Below are 20,385 nucleotides of genomic sequence, written 5' to 3' on the forward strand. Positions count from 1 at the left end.
AAAAAATTGACAGTTTCAATTCAAGTGATAAAAATGAATTTGGATAAATTAAATGCAGCAATTAAAGTTGTGGAAACTGATAAAAGCTCTAACTATTGTAAAGATTTTGTGAAAATTATGAACAATGCTTTTAAAACATTAAGTAAAAAAACTACAACTGAGGAATTAAATTTTTGGATAAATAATAGTGTAAAAAACATTAGATTACTGAATAAATTGTTAAGAAATGGATCTGTGTCATGTGGAGAGAAAAAAAAGATTTTGTCAACTATTGGACTATTGAAAGCAAATAGCAGAAAGTTTAAGAAACTAAGAAGAACAGGAACTGGTTTATTTAAAAAGGATGAGAGATGGATCAGGTGGGAAGAATTAGAGAATGCTTTCGAGAATAGAATTAGAACAGGTGTTGTTATTAATTTGAAACATAAAAATATGGACAGTTTTCTCAGTGATGCAAAGAAAATGATTATTTCTCGATTAAAAAATGCATTTAAAAAGGTAGGAAACATGAAAGTTAATGTTGTTCTTGCGGCAAATTATACTGTTTTAGAAGAAGGTGAGGAAATTGAAGATATTAAATATTTTAATACCAGAAATTCAAAAATTTTAGAATCAACAAACTTTGATGAATGGTTTGATCATAAAATTCGTGAAAAACTTTTTGTTAAGATTGATGATTTTCAACAAAAAAAGTCAGGTTGGTCTTTAAATGAAATTATAAATTTAAGTGTTAATATAAATAAATATGTCCCTCTTGCGGCTGGATACTCAACTTTTATAAGAATGCCAAAATTTATAATCGATAAAAGAGCTGTTATTAATGTTAAAAATTTTGATAAATACTGTTTTTTATGGTCAATAATTGCACAACGTTATCCAGCTAAAAAGAACAATGATCTTACAAGTTCATATCCCCACTTTAAAGATACTGATTTAAAGTTTGATGATTTTGAATTCCCCATTACTCTCAGCGATATTCCAAAATTTAAAAAATTAAACAATTTAAGTATTAATGTTTACGGAATTGATAAAAGCAGTAATAAAAAGAATGAAATTGTTCCACTTTATTTAAGTAAAAACAAATCAGATGAACCTACTTATCACTTATTAATGATTGAAAATACAGAACTTGATTTAGACGATGATGATGATGATAATAATTTTCAAAATAACAAAGTTTATCATTTTGCATTAATTAATAATTTATCTCGATTAGTAAAATCGCAAATAACAAAAGATCGAAATCGAACCATACTTTGTGATAGATGTTTATGCCATTTTAAATATGAAAAATCATTTAATAATCATAAAATTGATTGTGATAAAATAAACATGTGTCGAGTGATTTTACCTGAAGAAGAGAATAAAATTTTAAAATTTAAAAATCATAGAAATAAAGAAAATGTTCCCTTTGTCGTGTATACTGACACTGAAAGTCTCTTAGAACCAATAGCAAGTACACACACAAACACATCAACATACCAAAAACATATCCCGACAAGTTTTGCTTTCTATGTACATTGCAATTTTAACGAATCTCTTTCAGAATTTAAATCATATCGGGGTCCAGATTGTGTTGATTGGTTTATGACAGAATTAAAACAATTAGCTGAAAAAGCAAATTCTTATTTTACAAATATTATTCCAATGGAAAATTTAACTATTTTACAACAAATTCAATTTGACACAGCAACAGTTTGTCATATTTGTGAAAAACCTTTTGAAAATGATGACATTAAACACCGCGATCATTGTCATTTCACGGGAAAATATCGTGGTCCGGCACATCAAGGTTGCAATGTAAATTATAAAGATTCGCATGTTGTTCCCATAATTTTTCACAACTTGTCAGGATATGATGCACATTTCATTATTAAAGCTTTAGCAACGTCTTTTGAGGGTGAAATGAAACTGTTACCAATAAACAAAGAAAAGTACATTTCATTTTCAAAGTATGTCAAAGGCACAAAAGTAGTATTAAGATTTCTTGATTCATTTAAATTTATGCCCAGCAGTTTAGACAAATTGTCCTCCTATCTTGAAAATGATGAGAAAAAAATTACTAAAAAGTATTGTAAAAATATGGACGAGTTTAATTTATTGACAAGAAAAGGAATATTTCCTTACGAATATGTTAGTAGCTGGGAAAAATTAGAAGAAGGACAATTGCCAGTAAAAGACTCTTTCTACTCTAAATTAAATGACGCTTATATTTCAGACGAAGACTATGAACATGCTTGTAACGTATGGAAAACGTTTAATTTAAAAACAATAGGAGAATACTCTGACTTGTATTTACAGACTGACGTTCTACTACTTGCCGACATTTTTGAAAATTTTAGAAAAACCTGTTTTACAACTTATAACTTGGACGCGTTACATTACTATACTGCCCCAGGACTGGCATTTGACGCTATGCTCAAGTACACAGACACAAAACTTGATTTGTTGACAGATGTAGAAATGTTGCTTTTTATTGAAAAGGGAATTAGAGGTGGTGTTTCACAATGCTCAAACAGATACGCGAAAGCTAATAATAGATTTATGGAAAAAGATTTTAATCCCTTAATACCAGAATCTTATATAATGTACTTCGATATAAATAATCAGTATGGTGCTTCTATGAGCGAGAGCTTGCCATATACAGATTTTGAATGGTTAGAAAATTATAGTAATGACTTTTTCCTAAATATTCCAGATGATTCTTCAGAAGGATATATTCTTGAAGTAGATTTAGATTATCCAACTCAACTTCATGATTCACATAAAGACTTGCCCTTATGCCCTGAACATTTCATACCTCCTCTCCCAAAATGTAAAATTCCTAAATTGATTCCAAATTTATTACCAAAGAAGAACTATACAATTCACTATAGAAATTTAAAGCTATATTTATCTTTGGGAATGAAATTAACTAAAATACATAGAGTTTTAAAATTTAAGCAAAAGCAGTGGTTAAAACCCTACATTGATTTAAATACCGAGCTTAGAAAAAAATCGAGTAATGAATTTGAGAAGAATTTTTACAAGCTAATGAACAATTCTGTATTTGGCAAGACAATGGAAAATGTTAGAAAACACAAAGATGTTAGATTAATAACAAAATGGGAGGGAAGGTATTGCGCGAAAAATTTAATTGCTCAACCAAACTTTCATAGTTGCACCATATTCGATAAAGATATGGTCATTATTGAGATGAATAAAACAAAGGTATACTTTAACAAACCAATTTACATAGGATTCACTATTCTAGACATATCAAAAATAATAACATATGACTTTCATTACAATTACATTAACGAGACTTTCAGTGATTCTGCAAAATTACTCTACACAGATACTGACAGTCTCGTTTATCACATCACAGTACCAAATTTTTATGATTATATTAAAAGAGATTTACATAAACTCGATACATCCGATTATCCTGAAAACAACATTTATAATATACCACTTGCAAATAAAAAAATCCTGGGTCTTATGAAAGACGAAAATAACGGTAAAATTGTAGACGAATTTATAGGTTTAAGATCAAAACTATATGCATTCAAGTTATGGGGTGATGAGGAAGCTAAAAAGAAAGCAAAAGGGGTAAAATATTCAACTTTAAAAAAAATAGGTTTCGATGATTTTAAGCATACTCTCAATGAAAATGAAAACCTGATCCGATCTCAGCACTTTATACGCAGCAAAAAACATGAAGTATTTACTGTTAAACAAAATAAAATTGCTCTCAGTTGGCAGGATGATAAAAGAATTTTGATACCAGGGAAAACTGACACCTTTCCTTGGGGTTACCAACAGCATGATCCAATGGAAATAGATGAAATTGATGTATAAAATGTAAATATTTATTTAAAATGTAGTTTGTATTAGTTCTCTGCTATTCGATTTATACAATTTTTACAATAAATTATACTTAAAAAATATTGTAATTTATTATAATAAATAAATGTATTTAAAATAAATGTCGTTTCTTATTCCTGAAAACAATAAGGTTAGGTTAGAAATAATAATTACAGTGCAATTGATATTTTATAATTTTATTGAGGAAAAAAATAGAATACATTTTCAACTAAAATACTCAAATATTACAGTTTTTGCAGAACCAAGTTTTTAAGTTTATAACATTCTGAAGAGCACAAGTAAAAGTTTTCTTGTTGATTAAATGTTTTGAACAAGTTTCAATACATGTTTCAATGTTTAATTTTTTTAATGAAGGACAATTTAAATCATTCATATCGATAATTTCTATACAATATTTTTCATCGATTAAGCTTTTTAACCATTTTTTCTTCTCTAAACCTTTAACATAAATTGTCTTTGCTTCTTTAAACACATTTTCTAAAATTTCTTTTAAATAAACGTACGGTACATCACCAGCATTCCAACGAATACCATGGAAATTATTTTCTAACCAACGATTGATACATTTATATTTGTTTGTGACGCAATTCCATGGACAAGGAGGTTGGAAAACCATATTTATTGGTATTGAATCATTATTTACAGAAACTATAGCTAATTCTTTTAAAACAAATTTATTAATTGGCAATTTGAATCCTTGCACATCTATCAAGTACTGCATTTTTAAATCAACTAATCTCATTACGCGTAAAGAGTTAAATATATATAAGCTTAAAGTTAAACAATTTTTTTGACAATTCCACTGATTGGTTTATATTCAACGATGCGGTCATGCAAAACTAAGCAATAAGCTGAAGTATTAGCGGGAAAATTTTCTTTTGATTCAAATTCTAAGCGGATATCAACTGGTCCACTTTTTAAAGACTCATTTTGTTTTGAACAATCTACTACAACTAAAGGAGCATATTGTAAAAATTCTTTTTTTGATAAAATTGGTTGAGACTCTTTACTATAATAAGATGCTTGAAAATTTGTAAACATTTCATATAAAGTAGAGTACTGATTTCTACCAATATTCAGATTCATGTTACCATAAGGATAACATTGTGAATTTAAAAATAATTTTACATCAGATAAATCACAATGATCGAAACAACTAGAGTTTTGAACTGTATTATTTTTTCTGTTTCTCTGAAACCCTAATACAATAAATCTAGGTTTCTCTAATTGACTTGAAGTTTTTACACTCCAAATATGCTTAGGAGTAATTGGTAATAAAGGATATTCATACAATTCCCAAGTTCTAAAACTTATTGGAATAGATGGATCTTTTTCAATATATTTTAATAATTTAAATTTTCGAGCATGTGATAATTTTATGTATGGTAATAACCATTCAATTTTTTCAATAACAATTTTAAACTCTTCTAAAGGTGCTACTTGCAACACTGCGTTAGCATCAGTTCTTGATCTGATTAAAATAAGCTCATGTTTTGCGTTAATAATAACTTTTTGGTAATCTTCAGCAAAACCAAAAATCATACTTAAAGGAATACAAACATCAAAATAACCTTGTGCATTTGTTAAGGTTGGTTCATTCGTAAATTCTAACCAGCCAACATTTTCAAGAAATTTATTTTGACTAGAATCGAGAGAAATATAATTTTTCATTAAACTTGTAAGACCAACATTTTTATTTTTATCAATTTCTACACCATTAAGTTCATACTTTGCTTCTTCAAATAAATGACATATGCCATTAGAAATTAAATTTGTACGCTCTAGAGCTGTTCCATCAGGTTTCACAAGTTTTCCAGTGATGTGAATCGAGCTTTTGCTTGGAAATAAGCAATGATCCTGATTCTGTACCGTGATGCGGATTTCGTCACTATTGTTGTATGTTGATGAGGTGTATAGTTGTTGCGCATGAACTTCATAATGAGCAATAGATTCATCAAAAATTACTGGTGAATCAATATTTAAAATTTCCCCTTCCATAGCAAAAAATAATACGTTGAAATACAAAGGCACAAATACAAGTAAAAATAACCTTAAATCTCTTTTTTACTCTCTTCCTTTTTTTACAATCCTTAGACCGAGATTTTTCAGTAGTTGCAGGTTCTGAGGTGTTAATCTCTTCAAGATTCGCCGACGACTGATTTGCTTCTGGCATGGTGTCTTAATTTTATAACCAAAACCAATCCTTTTTCTATTATTAAAAACAATACCCATTATTTTAAGGATTTAATATGAAGCCTTATTGTTAAAGTTTCCCCTCGAAAATTAACTAAATTTCCGTCTTGGTCTACAATTCGCAATTGAATATAGTCTATTGTCTTGACAGCGACTGGCAAGTAAATGACGTGATTTGGTACTTCCACTATTTTATATCCTGGTGGAACAATAGGAAAAAATTCATGAATTGTATGCACTTTTTCACCATTAATGTATGCTCCCGTTGTTATATTACATTTATTTTAATGATTGATACTGGTTTATCAGACTCATGGTATTCTTGAGCTTTTAATTTGCGAGGAGAAAATCCTAACAAACTACCTATAGAATCATTGGGTTTAAAATTAATTTCTTCATCACAATAAACTGTACATTTCAATGTATTATTGTTTGGTTTGATTCTAAAATTAATTCCTTTATTTTTTAAAATTAAATGCAAAACTTGATCAATATCACTAACTTCATAACTTCCTGTGGGTATAATAATTTCTTCATTCCCTACGTAAAATTTATTCTTTCCAACATCTATATTAGGAATAGAATTAAAAGTTAAAAATTCAACAAGACCAAGAGCATAATTTTTAAAATTAGACAACTCTATTGGTGGAAAAAATTGAGATTCTAAGATGGAAGAATTTCCAGACAACGTTAAAATAAGTGAATCGTCCATGATGAGGTCAAAGTAATAACTAACGTTTAAACTAAGAATATCATTTATTTATATGCAGAGTATACAAATCAGGAATATTCAATTGTTTACATTAAAATTTAAGACATAAATGTCCGCATACATATGTATTATAGTTTTGATATCGTTTATGATTATATTTTATGCTACCAACACCAAAATATTTAACAAGATCCGAAGGTGGTCGAAGATTACCGAAGCTATCAAAATATACGATTTTATCTTTATTCTTTTTATATGCACACCAATGTGTACCGGGACCATTTTTATCATCTAGATTAATAATTGCAAATTCAGTTTCTTTAGGACCACGCATAGGTAGTTCATTTCGCATAAAAACTCCTCGAAAATATGGAATTTTTAAAAGCTTTGCAAATTTAAGTAAATCTAAGTCGGTTAGGGCTCGGTGAGGTAGCTTTACTTCAAGTTTTTTGACTTGCATCCTTGTCCTGCTTTATAAGGTTTAAGGTGTAACCCTAGACCTGTCCTATATGGTTTTAAATAGAGCCCTTTTCCTAAGGCAATAGACTCCATTGTTTGATTGTGTCGCTTGCTTTCCTCTAGTTGACGTTTTGCAGAATTTGCATCATTTACAGCTTTAGCTATGCCAGCTGCTCCCCCTGCTAGAGCCCCTGTTGCACTTAAACCCGCAAACAAAGGAATAAGAAAAGGTAAAATTCCTCCCACTTTAGAAGGTATCGGTAAAACTCGAGGTTTATTAATTTTTCGCCTGCCACCAGCAATTTTAACTGCCAAACGTGCACCTTCAAGTGCTGATTTAATAGTAGACTGGGCATTTGTATCCAATTTCATAGATTTTTTAGCTGCGGTTACAATCTTCCTCAACGTTGATTTTTTATTTTCCCTCTTTTTCTTCATATTTTCTTTTGACTTGATTCCCATACCCAATTTTGATTTGACCTTCATTGCATTTGTTATTGCGTAAGCTGCAGCTCTTTCACTATAATTTGCGTCAGGAGCAAACACACGATGCCAAGCTTTATCAGCAAGTACTCTATCAGCTGCGTTTCTCGCTTCTACACTTTCCCTATTTTTTGAATAAGAAATATCGTGCTGTTTACAAGCAGCGTCGAGAGGGTTGATTCCTGGATCACCTCGTGCTAATCTCTTTGCTAATTTTGTTCCTGGACCACAGTATTGATAGCCAGGTATATGAAGTTCGAAAGGTAATTTATTGATAATTTTATTCAAAATACCTCTACCTCGTCTTACTCTTTTCGAAGTTTTCTTTAAACTAATTTGTTTTTTATTTACACCCATATTTATATTCTTTACGGTTAGAAAACTTTTTCAAGACTAAAGGGGAAATCTATATAACCAATGTATTTATAGTTTTTTGCCATTTGACTACAAACAGTCGACCTTTAATGATCTAACAAAAAAATTATGACAGCAATAGTCAATTATCACAGTAATAGTCAATTATCCCAATTGCCTCCGACAGTAGGAAACGTGGACCTTGCCCAAAGCATGAAAGAGTTGACGATCGACACCAAATCGCAAACCTCTCCTAAAAAACTAGACCTAGCAATCAGATGCTGTAAAGTAGCATGGACCTTATTATTGGACTTGCATGCAAACGTTACAAGCGACTACAGTAAACTGACATTGAAACTATTAAAAACCTTGTATTTATAGTTTTAACCTCAGTTATCGTAAGAATGGAGTTCGAAGCACAATCGATTAAATTACCAGTTTACAATTTTGACACTCTTGTTCAAGATTGTAATAAAAAAACAGATAATCGTCATGGAAATTTATTGCCAAATAGTGTGCGAGCAATATTTTGTGGACCGTCAAATTGTGGAAAGACAAATGCTTTACTTGCTCTTTTAATACATCCCAATGGATTACGATTTGAAAATGTTTATGTGTACTCAAAATCGTTATATCAACCAAAATACAAATTTTTAGAAAACATTTTGCAACCAGTAGAGGGTGTTGGCTACTTTCCATTTAATGAACATGTGGATGTTGTAGAACCAAACAATGCGTTACCAAACTCAATATTTATATTTGATGACGTAGCATGTGAAAAACAAGATAATATTAAAGCTTTTTTTGCTATGGGAAGACACAAAGCGGTGGATTGCTTTTATTTATGTCAAACATATGCGCGCATTCCAAAACATTTAATACGTGACAATGTTAATTTACTAGTTTTATTCAAACAAGATGAAATGAATCTTAGACATATTTATGATGATCATGTAAATACTGATATGACATTTATGGAATTTAAAAAACTTTGCAACTCTTGTTGGAAAAATAAGCATGATTTTATAGTGATTGATAAAGATCGTGATATCAATGAAGGCAGATATAGAAAGTGTTTTGATTGTTTTATAAAATTAGAGAAATGATATTCTTTATAAACAGTTTCATTCAAGACATTGGTCAATCAACATGTCTTCTACACACTTGAAACATTTGCGAAAACAAAAAGATATTCTTGGTCAAATTGCAAAAGCCAGTGATGCTATTCGACGAAAGCATAGACTGATGAAATTGGGCAAGGAAGAAATTGAACAGACTTTAAATAATACCTTTAAACCTATAGTGACACCAATTCAGAAATTAGTTGACGACATTGAAATTGTCAAACAAATTCGACCAGTAAAAATTGAAAGAGAGGGAGTCCTTCCTTTAGAGTTTGAAGAAGATCAAGAAGTTAAGAGAGAGAATGATTCATTTTTAAGAGATGACTTATCATTTGCAACAGCTGCTGATGATGACGATAACGGTGATGATTATGATGATGATGATGGAGATGATAATGGAGATGGAGATAAATCAGAGAAAGATGGTGCTATTTTATATCTTCAAATGTTGGATGAAAAGGGAAAAGATTTAGATCCTTCATATGGAGTTCGTAAATTATCTAAAGGGCAATTAATGATTGGTAATTCAGGAATAAATTTTGAACAAAATAATATTAGTGTAGGTAATAAAACATATCCTGCAACGAAAGGTTTACTTGAGCTTTTATTCAAAAAAGTTCCAGAAGAAGCTGTTTTAAGTGTAGTTGATCGGGAAAATTATAAAAATATTGTAATATCAACTAATGCTCATAGAAAATATTACAAAGCAGATGGCGCTGTTAGAGATAAAAAGAGTTTAAAATATCTAAACTATATAGCAGTACATTATGGTGAAGGTTTAATTCCAGAATATATGACTCAACAAGAAGATGCAAAAATTGATTATGTTTATTGGGATGATCCTAATGAATTGGTTGATCGTTTAAGATTGCTCTTGGCATCTCAAGCAGCTGGAAATCCCAGTCATAATAATGAGATTATATCAATTATTGAAGAGTTGAGAGAAGCTGGAATTGTTTATTAATTAACAGTTGTAGAAATTTTTATCATTTTCATGATGAGTATCGACATATTCGGACGTCAGTTTAAAAGCACAGAAACTTCAAATCGAGGTCCACCAGGACTTGGTTTTAAGTTGACTGCTGAAGGAGATTTTACTATTGAAAATAAGAAACTTTGTAACGTAGCTGATGCCGAGAGCAACGGTGATGCAGTAAACTTGAATACTGTAAACAAAGTTATTGAATCTAAAACGAACGCCATCTATGATGTAATCGGTTCCGTGAGAAATGATGTAAATGACAATGTAGTAAAGATTTTAGATTTAGAAGATTTGATAAAAAAATATTTTGAAAATCTAAGAATCAGTATTGAAAGAAATATAGAGATGATGTCTACCAACAAAGACATTATTTTACAATTAGACAGCAGACTGCGCACACTTGAAGGTAATTAGCAATGGAGGATCAAAAACTACAGTTGGTGAAAGAGTTACATAAACCAGCGAGAAAAAATTATAAGCGAAGAAGTGTTGACATTCGAGGTTTTGACGAGACTTGGCAAGCTGATCTTGTTGAAATGCAACCTTATGCGAGAGAAAATAAAGGTTACAAGTACCTGTTAACCGTCATTGATACATTTTCAAAGTTTGCTTGGGCTGTTCCAGTAAAGTCCAAAAAAGGTGAAGATGTGACTGCGGCAATGAAATCTATTTTAATTAAAAAACGCATACCGAAAAATTTGCAAGTAGATAAAGGAAAAGAATTTTATAATTCACATTTTGAAAATCTTATTAAAAGTTATAACATTAACTTGTATTCTACGCATAGTAATTTGAAATCGTCAATTTGTGAACGATTTAATCGTACTTTGAAGAATAAAATGTGGATGCAATTTAGTTTAAGCGGTAATTACAAATGGATAGATATATTAAGTGATTTAGTAAATGCGTATAATAATAGTAAACATCGAACAATAAAAATGAAACCAATAGATGTAAATGCTGAAAATGAAAATAATTTGTTGTTTAATGTATTTAAAAAAGTTGCAGTATACAGGCAATATAATAAGAAATTTAAAGTTGGAGATAGAGTACGTATAAGTAAAGTTAAACATGTTTTTGAGAAAGGTTATGCACCAAATTGGACTACAGAAATATTTACTATAAGCGATGTAAAAAATACTAATCCAATAACATATGTCTTAAAGGATTATCAGGAAAATCTAATAAGTGGATGCTTTTACGAGCAAGAACTTTCTAAAGTTAAATATCCAGATGTATATTTAGTTGAAAAAGTATTAAAAAAACGAGGATCTAATGTATTTGTAAAATGGTTGGGTTTTGATAATTCTCATAACAGTTGGATAAACGAATCTGAATTATAATGTATTTAAGAAAGGTTAAAATAAAAATAAATTGAATTGTATGCATTCTTGTATTTATTTATCCTCTCTTTACAATAATTTACCATTTATACATTGAATATTTGACATTTGTTGAATAGCTTCATTTGATATTTGTTTACAGTGAAATGTGACAAGTTCCAGCAATAATGTCTCTAAATTTAAAACATTAGTTCTTCCCATCATTTTTTGAAGTATTCTACTGTAATGTTTTTTAATAAAATCCGTGGCATGTTTTGTAGACTTTACATTATTTTTAAAGATTAATTCTGCAATAAACTTTACAATTATATCTTTACTATACTGCAAATTGAATTTTGATAGTTCTACATATTTTTGTTCAACACAAGGAATAAGTTCATTAAATATTGCAAATGAAGTTTCACTAAATGTAAATGATTGATCTAAACGCTCAATTGATATTAAACGATATGTAACACTAAAACGTGTTGTAAACGTTTCACAATCCAGCACTGATGCATCACAATCTCCGTTGAAAAATCGTATGATATGTTTTACTGCATCACACAATAGGCGCCATTCTTGAAGCTTCAAAGACAATGATACTCGTGGATAGCTGCTTCTTAGTTGAATTTTAGGTATTATTTTCCCATTTATGTCTAGTTCTGCTCCAACGACAACTTGCTTTGTAAATGATGGATTCAAGTTGTAAATTTTTGATAATAACATTTCTCTGCATGGTAAATATGACATTTTATGTCTTCTACTGGTCAACTCCCTCAGGAACAAACTCTATCTGATTGTAAGGTCCTCCACGATTTCTTAAATATACACCACCTCTGACAGCTTCAGCTTTTAGACTGTTGAAATGATTTGCATCCTCTTCAAATATTTTTAGCATTCTTGGTGGTAGGAAAATGTTAAATTCATTATTTATTTCAGCAACAATTTTCGGACCAAATTTCGTATCAATTTTTCGAATGTCTGTTACTTTATAGAATGCATCGATGGTTAACTCCTTTGTTGTTTTGGTGACCAAGACTTTGCTTGCTTTGTTTAATTTATCGAAATTCATTTTCATCACTTAAATTTAAATTTTCAAATTTTTTTATTAAAATACTTAACTGCGACCTTGCTTCAATTAAACTTTTAACTTTATGTATTTCTTGAATTAATTTGTTCAAGCGCACTTGAATTTCACGACGTTGTTCTGCTAATATGTTCATTAACCAACTTAAACTGCAGGAATGATTTCGTTTATAAAAATTGCCCTCTTTATATACATCAGATATGACCTATTTGACCTTCAAGTTAATTATAGATTTCTTGGAATTTTGGTAAGATCAAAAGCATTCTTATGAAAAGAACCAAAAATGTTTGTAAAAATTCCTTAGATAAGAATCTAATAAACAGTGATTTGCAATATTTAGACGAAAATAATAATTCCAAGAATAAAATAAGTAAAAACAAAAACAGGAAATACCAATGATAATGAGTCATCCATAAAAAATTCCAAAACTCTGAGTCATCAACCCTATTTTGCGAAAAACAAAGAAATTATGTGTCATCGTTAAAGAATGCACCATGTAAAAAACAAAAACAGGAAATTCCAATGATAATGAGTCATCAACCCCATTTTGCGAAAAACAAAGAAATTATGCGTCATCGTTAAAGAATGCACCCAAAAAATAGGAAATACTAATAAAAAATTCCAAAATTCTGAGTCATCAACCCCTGTGGAAAATTCTAGGATTGTTTTATAATTCCAAGAAATTAGATAAATTCCAAGAATCACGATCTCAATATCCCCCCCCCCCAAATTCTTGGAAGTATGACGTCATATCCAGCTCATCATAACAGTCTGAATACCCCCCCCCAAATGGTTTGAGTCTTGGCTAAGTGGTTTGAGTCTGGGCTAAAAGTGTCGGTAACATGTCGGTGCAGGGATCTCTAGATAGAACCCTCCCTGCCTATCTACTGCGTTTTAAGCTTGAAACATTTTTTGAGGGTCAATTTGAGATTTTTGATTCACACTTACAGTATTGATAAAAATTAAAAAATATTTCCCAAGTACCCCTAGGGCGTGTTGGCTAATGCAACAGGCTATGTATAAAGAGCAACCTACGATTCCGACGAAGTGTACGTTTATTATAGAAAAAAAGTAAGCGTAATATAGGGACGTTCGTCTTTTTAAAAGAAAGCTAAGATACCAGAGTAACTTTTTAGGAGATAAACACTTAATTAAAACAAAAATGTCCGAGTAAATCGACAAAGAGTGAAAAGTTAGCCATTACGCTCCGGTCTATACTACACAAAAACCTTGATACTAATACTTTAAGAATATTTTAGCTGCTTCTGCAATCATGTTTCTGCTAGAAGAGAGTTATAGTATAATTAAAAATAACTTCACAATTTAAATCATCAAGACCAAAAATATACATATAAATCCACTTTATCTTGCAATCATCAGCAAACAAAAACATGTGATGAGAATGTAATCCTTAAAGTCGTAGTAACTTTAAGAAAAAAAAATGTTTCATGAAACATATAATAGGAAACAAGAACAAGAACACAAATAATGCACAACAATTGCAGACCACCGGGAGCGAAGCGAGCCATTTGCGCGCGAAGCGCGCAACAACACACGGATCGCAACGTGCAAAATAATCGCCGGAGCGCGAAGCGCGACGATCAATATTCGCGCGCCCCGAGGCGCGCTGAAACTTGCGAGCGAAGCGAGCCCCCGCGCGAAGCGCGGATGAGAATGTGTCCGCGCTTGCGCGGACAGATTTTTTTTATGTTAAATTCAACATATTTTTCGATATACCTATCGCAATTTTATTTACATTAACTTAAAATTTCTACCCGGTAAGAAGTGAGGAATAGAAAAAGATTAAATTTTCAGAAATATTCTGTTAAACGAGGATTTTTTAATCTTTCTGAATAGGCGAATTTCCAAAAAAAACCCAATTCCTCTGTGAACAGCAAAATATCAGAAAAATTGCAATAGAGAAGAATTAATTTTTCTGATATTTTGCTGTTCACAGAGGAATTGGGTTTTTTTGGAAATTCGCCTATTCAGAAAGATTAAAAAATCCTCTTTTAACAGAATATTTCTGGAAATTTAATCTTTTCTATTCTTCGCTTCTTACCGGGTAACGCTTGGGGATTCGAACCTACACCTATCTAAGATTAGAACGCACCGAAATCGAATACACTAACCACTATACCACGCTCGAATAGGATTTCAAATTCATAATAGAATTTATGAAGTGCCACGAAAAGAAATTACAAAAAACTAACACATCAGTGTTAATTATAATATTAAAAAATTGGACAAGTGCGAGTTGAACTCGCACTGCAATGGCGGGTTCCGTACACAAATATTAAAACAATACTTGCAACATTTATCGGTAATTGGTAGAATTAAAATAAACAATTAAAAAAATATATTAAAATCATTTGATAAAAAAAAAAATAACTAAAAAAAAATTAAAGTATTGTATATATCTAATATTGTAAATAATAATAAGCAGAGGAACTATAATTTTGAAAATTTTGTTTCTCTGCTTATTATTGTTTACAATATTAGATATATACAATACTTTAATTTTTTTCAGTTATTTTTTTTTATCAAATGATTTTAATATATTTTTTTAATTGTTTATTTTAATTCTACCAATTACCGATAAATGTTGCAAGTATTGTTTTAATATTTGTGTACGGAACCCGCCATTGCAGTGCGAGTTCAACTCGCTTGTCTAATTTTTTTTATTTTTAGTTAAGAAATTAAAGTCAGAAAACAATCTCTCATTTATTCTCTTAAAATTTCACTCTTCCTTAAAATATTTAGTGTCACGTGTTTAAACTAAAAAAAATTAAAAAATTTTTTTTTTTGAAAAAAAAATTTAAAAAAATTTTTTAAATTTTTTTTTAAAAAGTTTCTTAAATAAATTTTTTGTCGTTAGACTGTAATAATACACTAGGATACCAATTTTTAGCTCATTAGGTCAAATAATGAAAAAGTTAGGGAAAAAAAAAATTTTTTTAAGGAGGAACTGGACGGTGAATCGGGCAAAAAGTTTATGACATTTAGGGGAAATATTTATTTCTAAAAGTATTCAATATAGGAATGTCTAAATGTTGCGAATAAATTAAATAGTAATTAAATATGACTAAAAAATATCAATTACATAATAATTAAAATGTTTTTTTTAAAGAAATTAATATTTCTTAACAATGCTGAATGAAATTTTTGGTCGTGAATGTACGAGTTTATAACCTAAGAAAATAAAAGTTACTAAAAAATAATTTCTAATCTATTAGGAAATATGCTGTAAATATGTTTTTAAAATGTTTAATTAGTTAAAATATAGCATATTATGCTATATAATGATTTTTTTATTGTAATTTTTTAATTAAGAAATCTTTTAATCAACTGAAAAACACGGCAACGTTGCAATCTGAAAACTTTTTTTTGCAAACGTTGGCAGCATTGTCGAATAGTCTAGTAACTGCATGAGCGAGTGAGTTAGCACTATTTTTACACAAGTGTGAGGCGATGCGACAGTTCAACTGAAAGCAACTTCAAGCGCAAGCGCAATATGAGAGATATGAAAATAATTGATATTTGTTTTCAATTTTCTAAGTTATAGTGTTTATATATATTTTGAAAATGATTTTTCTCCCAATTTGGACAATTATTGCAAAATAGGGAAAAATACCAGTTATCCTGAAATTTTGTTCTTTCATTTGTGCACAAGAGATTGAATATTAAAAATCCAATATAATACACGACTTCAGGAAGTAAAATGAGAAAATTAGATGTGCCCATTAGGTGGTGCCCTCTGGTGGTAATTTTATGTATCGCGCATTTGTTTAACTTTTTCCTATTTTACTTCCTGTCGTTGTAAATCTAAATAAATCTTTTACTTTTTGCGCGCAAATGAAAGATAAAATATTCAGGATATTTATACAAGAGTATTTTCTCCGATTTTGCAATAACTGCCCGAATTGGGAGAAAAATCATTTTCAAATCAAGTATATATTTGAGCAGCCATTTTTAAAAGGCGATCACTCCGGAACACCATTAAGAAACGAAAATTAAAATAAAATGGCTAATAATTAGATTTTCGAATAATTTAAAATTAAAAAATATTTAAATTTGATTAATTAATTATTTAAATTCTTAATTATAGTACAATAAATAATTTTAAATTTCAATTATTATTAATAAATTCATTAAACTCTCGTTTTCAATATTATTAATAAGAGATTTGTTTTAAAATTTGGCGCGCATCATTATGATTGGTTCGATTTTCTTTATCGTCAACTATCTGTATTTTTTCTGCGACGTTGCTATGTTTCTACTAAAACTTTTGAGAAACTTGTGTTTCTTTTCGTATTTTTATTATTTTCTGTTAAACTAGCTTGTGAAGACACACAAAATTAATTATTTATTAAAACTGGCATCTTTAGCTTTCATATATATTTATATTAAAAAAATTGAGATTTTTAAACAGTATTTTTTCGTTTGTGAAGATCCAATTTGTTGGTTTCTCCATAAGAGACCGTGTTAAATTTATAATTTTATAACTTTTAAACTATGCAGTGAAAAATTCTGAAATTTTTGGTACTTATTTATTATATCAAAAGAAAAAAAACCTCAAAATTTCAAGAATTTCTAATATTTATCCAGTTCCTCCTTAAATTTTTTAGTTTTTCCTTGACAACGCTATGGCCATCATTACATATCAAGTTCTCTATATTTTTCCTGTAATATTCGAGTAAAAATACACCAGCATGCAAAATTTCAGCTCTCCATGTCGAATAGTTTAGAAGTTAAGGGGGGGGGGAATGGTCACTTTTTATGCATTTTTGGCCAAAAATCTTGTTATTTCCTTGACAACGCTATGCCCATCACGTCCAATCACATTTGCTATATTTTTCCTGTAATCTACGAGTGAAAATACATATCTGGACCAAATTTGAGCTCTGTAGGTCAAAAAGTTTAGCCGCTAGGGGGGGGGGGTACACGATTTGGCTACGGACACAAGAGTCTCACCAATAGGGTTCCGCCGATACACCGTAGGTGTACGGAACTCTAAAAAGATAACTAATAGTATGCTGTTCATCAATAATTATGTTAGAAACCGCAGCATATACAATAAATCAAATATAAGGTCCTCGAACATTTGGGGCGGTATCAATTGCCCTCAATTCAACTGTATACAGGAAAACTGCCCACAATAAACTGCATACAAGCAAATTTTAATAATAAAATTATTAAATTTAATTTGAAAACTGTATAAATCTAAACTGCATACCGTTAAACTGCACATAGGTAAACTGCACACAAGTCTAGTTTTCTATTAAATTCATAAATAATTAATATTAAAAAACTCTACACAGTTAAAGTGTACATTGGTAAACTGCATACAAACTAAATTAAAAAAATTAAATTAAAAATTTATTTATTGTTCAATTGCACACCGTTAAACTGAACATTGCTCAACTGCATACAAAATAAATAAATAAATTAAAAAAATTTAATGTATCGTCAAATTGCACATCGGTAAACTGCATACATATCAACTGTATACAGCTAAGTTCTCTTCTATAAAGTTGACAGTTGCGAATATATTCATAAAAGAGAACTTAGCTGTATACAGTTGATATATGTATGCAGTTTACCGATGTGCAATTTGACGATACATTAAATTTTTTAAATTTATTTATTTATTTTGTATGCAGTTGAGCAATGTTCAGTTTAACGGTGTGCAATTGAACAATAAATAAATTTTTAATTTAATTTTTTTAATTTAGTTTGTATGCAGTTTACCAATGTACACTTTAACTGTGTAGAGTTTTTTAATATTAATTATTTATAAATTTAATAGAAAATTAGACTTGTGTGCAGTTTACCTATGTGCAGTTTAACGGTATGCAGTTTAGATTTATACAGTTTTCAAATTAAATTTAATAATTTTATTATTAAAATTTGCTTGTATGCAGTTTTCCAGTATGCAGTTTATTGTGGGCAGTTTTCCTGTATACAGTTGAATTGAGGGCAATTGATACCGCCCCGAACATTTTTGAAATAGCACTAAATAGTGTTATAGGTCTATAATTTTCAATGTTTCTCTTATAAACTGGAATTATTCTGCCCTTCTTCTACTCATAAGGAAATATACCGCAACAAAAGAGAATACACATTTCTAGAGATGACTATAGTGTAGATTATAGAAAAAATATAGCGAAAAGTATTGGAGTTGATCCTATACTACGTTTTAGCAAAAAAATCAATTTTTTTAAAAAACATCATATTTGCGGTGGTCCCTATGTAAGCTCAACCCAACACGAAAAGTGAAATTATTATAATATTCTTGCAATATTCAAGTATTTGAATTTGATAATCAAAATATAAAAGTTTAACCTTTCCATTATTGCAACATACTTGACATTCAATAGAACTGCAGTTCTTTTGAAATATGTCTTGCAATATATCTGGTTTAAGTTTTATAGAATATAGCATATGTTTAATATTCACAGATATAAATTGTCTACTGCGATAAATGAAACTTCTAAATCCGTCAACAATGATACTTTTCAAAAGAATCTTCAACGTGAAATAAAAATTTGTGTATCAATGCACAGAAAAGTTCTATTGTTTGTATATTTTTATTATGATCTTTTACATTAATATAAAGTTAGAATTAATAACTTAATTTCTAATTTAATTAAAAAACTGTTACAAAACATTTCATGGGGCGGTGTCAATTGCCCACAATTCATCTGTATACAGGAAAACTGCATACGTTAAAGTGCACAGGGGAAAATTGTATTCAAGCAAATTTAAGAAATTAAAAAATTAAATAAAGAAGTGAAATTAATTTCAACTGCATACAGTTAAATTGACCACTGGAAAACTACACACAAGTCTATTTCCATTAAACTTATTAAAAATAAGCTAGTGTGTAGTTTTCCTAAAGTCAGTTTAAAGGCATTCAGTTTAAATTTGTGCTTTTCGTAAATTAAATTCAAGGGGGTCATCCCGTGTGTATATTCGTAAAACAATTTAAAAATTATTTTCATATCTTGAGCCATTTCTGCATTCTCAAGGAGAAATTTGTTTATCATAATGAGAAAGCTAAATGATAATTAACCCTTTAACGCCCAAATGTGCTGATTTTTAACATCGGTTTCAAGCTCATAATATTAAAAGAAAAAAATTATTAAAAATTCTACAGAGACATATCCATACATTTTTGGGGTCGCTCTTTCGAATGGCATGGTCAAAATTTTTAAAAAGTGACATTTAACCCTGTGGCATTCCAGGAGTAATTTACTACTTTTCGGAGCACCCTCACCGATTTCTTTCAAACTTGGTAGTATTACATTTGTTGGTCTAAAGTTTCAGAAAATCAATTTTTTAAGTAAAATCAATTGTTTATTTAAAAGTTACAACAATTGCTCAAAATTGTTTAAATGCCCATATCTTTTAAACGGTTCAAGATAATTTAGTTTACTTTTTTGCTAAAAATTCATAAAGACGAGACGCTTCAAAAATGTTATTAACATTTTTTTCTTATTTTGTTAATTAAAAAAGTTATTTAAATAAATAATATTAACTTTTGATCAGGATTTCAAAATTAAATGACTTACGAACCAAAAAATTCCTTTTTTTTCACACTTTTATATTCCGAAGAAAAACAGTTGCTAGAGTTTTTCAATAACTTATAATTTAAACAATGATTCGCTTGTTTACAATTATTTTGCAACTAAATGATCATCTGTTCTCACCTGCGCGCGACACTTCTATACGTCACGTCCGTCTGTCTTCAGAATATATTTTTGACAAGCGTGGAAAAATTGAGGTTATGTTTAATC

General features: G+C 29.6%; 1 protein-coding gene across 1 annotated transcript in view; it reads left to right on the forward strand.

The window, feature by feature from the left end:
* The window catches only part of LOC122512271, a 59,275-nt gene extending 40,077 nt beyond the window's left edge, over positions 1-19,198 (forward strand). Inside the window, exon 5 of the mRNA XM_043628011.1 lies at positions 19,048-19,198. Within this exon, the coding sequence (XP_043483946.1) occupies positions 19,048-19,198 (151 nt within the window). The remainder of the gene's footprint in view (positions 1-19,047) is intronic.
* The last annotated feature ends 1,187 nt before the right edge of the window (positions 19,199-20,385 follow it).

Source organism: Leptopilina heterotoma, unplaced genomic scaffold (assembly GCF_015476425.1).
Source record: "Leptopilina heterotoma isolate Lh14 unplaced genomic scaffold, ASM1547642v1 Lhet_97, whole genome shotgun sequence".
In the NCBI taxonomy this organism is placed as follows: Eukaryota; Metazoa; Arthropoda; class Insecta; order Hymenoptera; family Figitidae; genus Leptopilina; species Leptopilina heterotoma.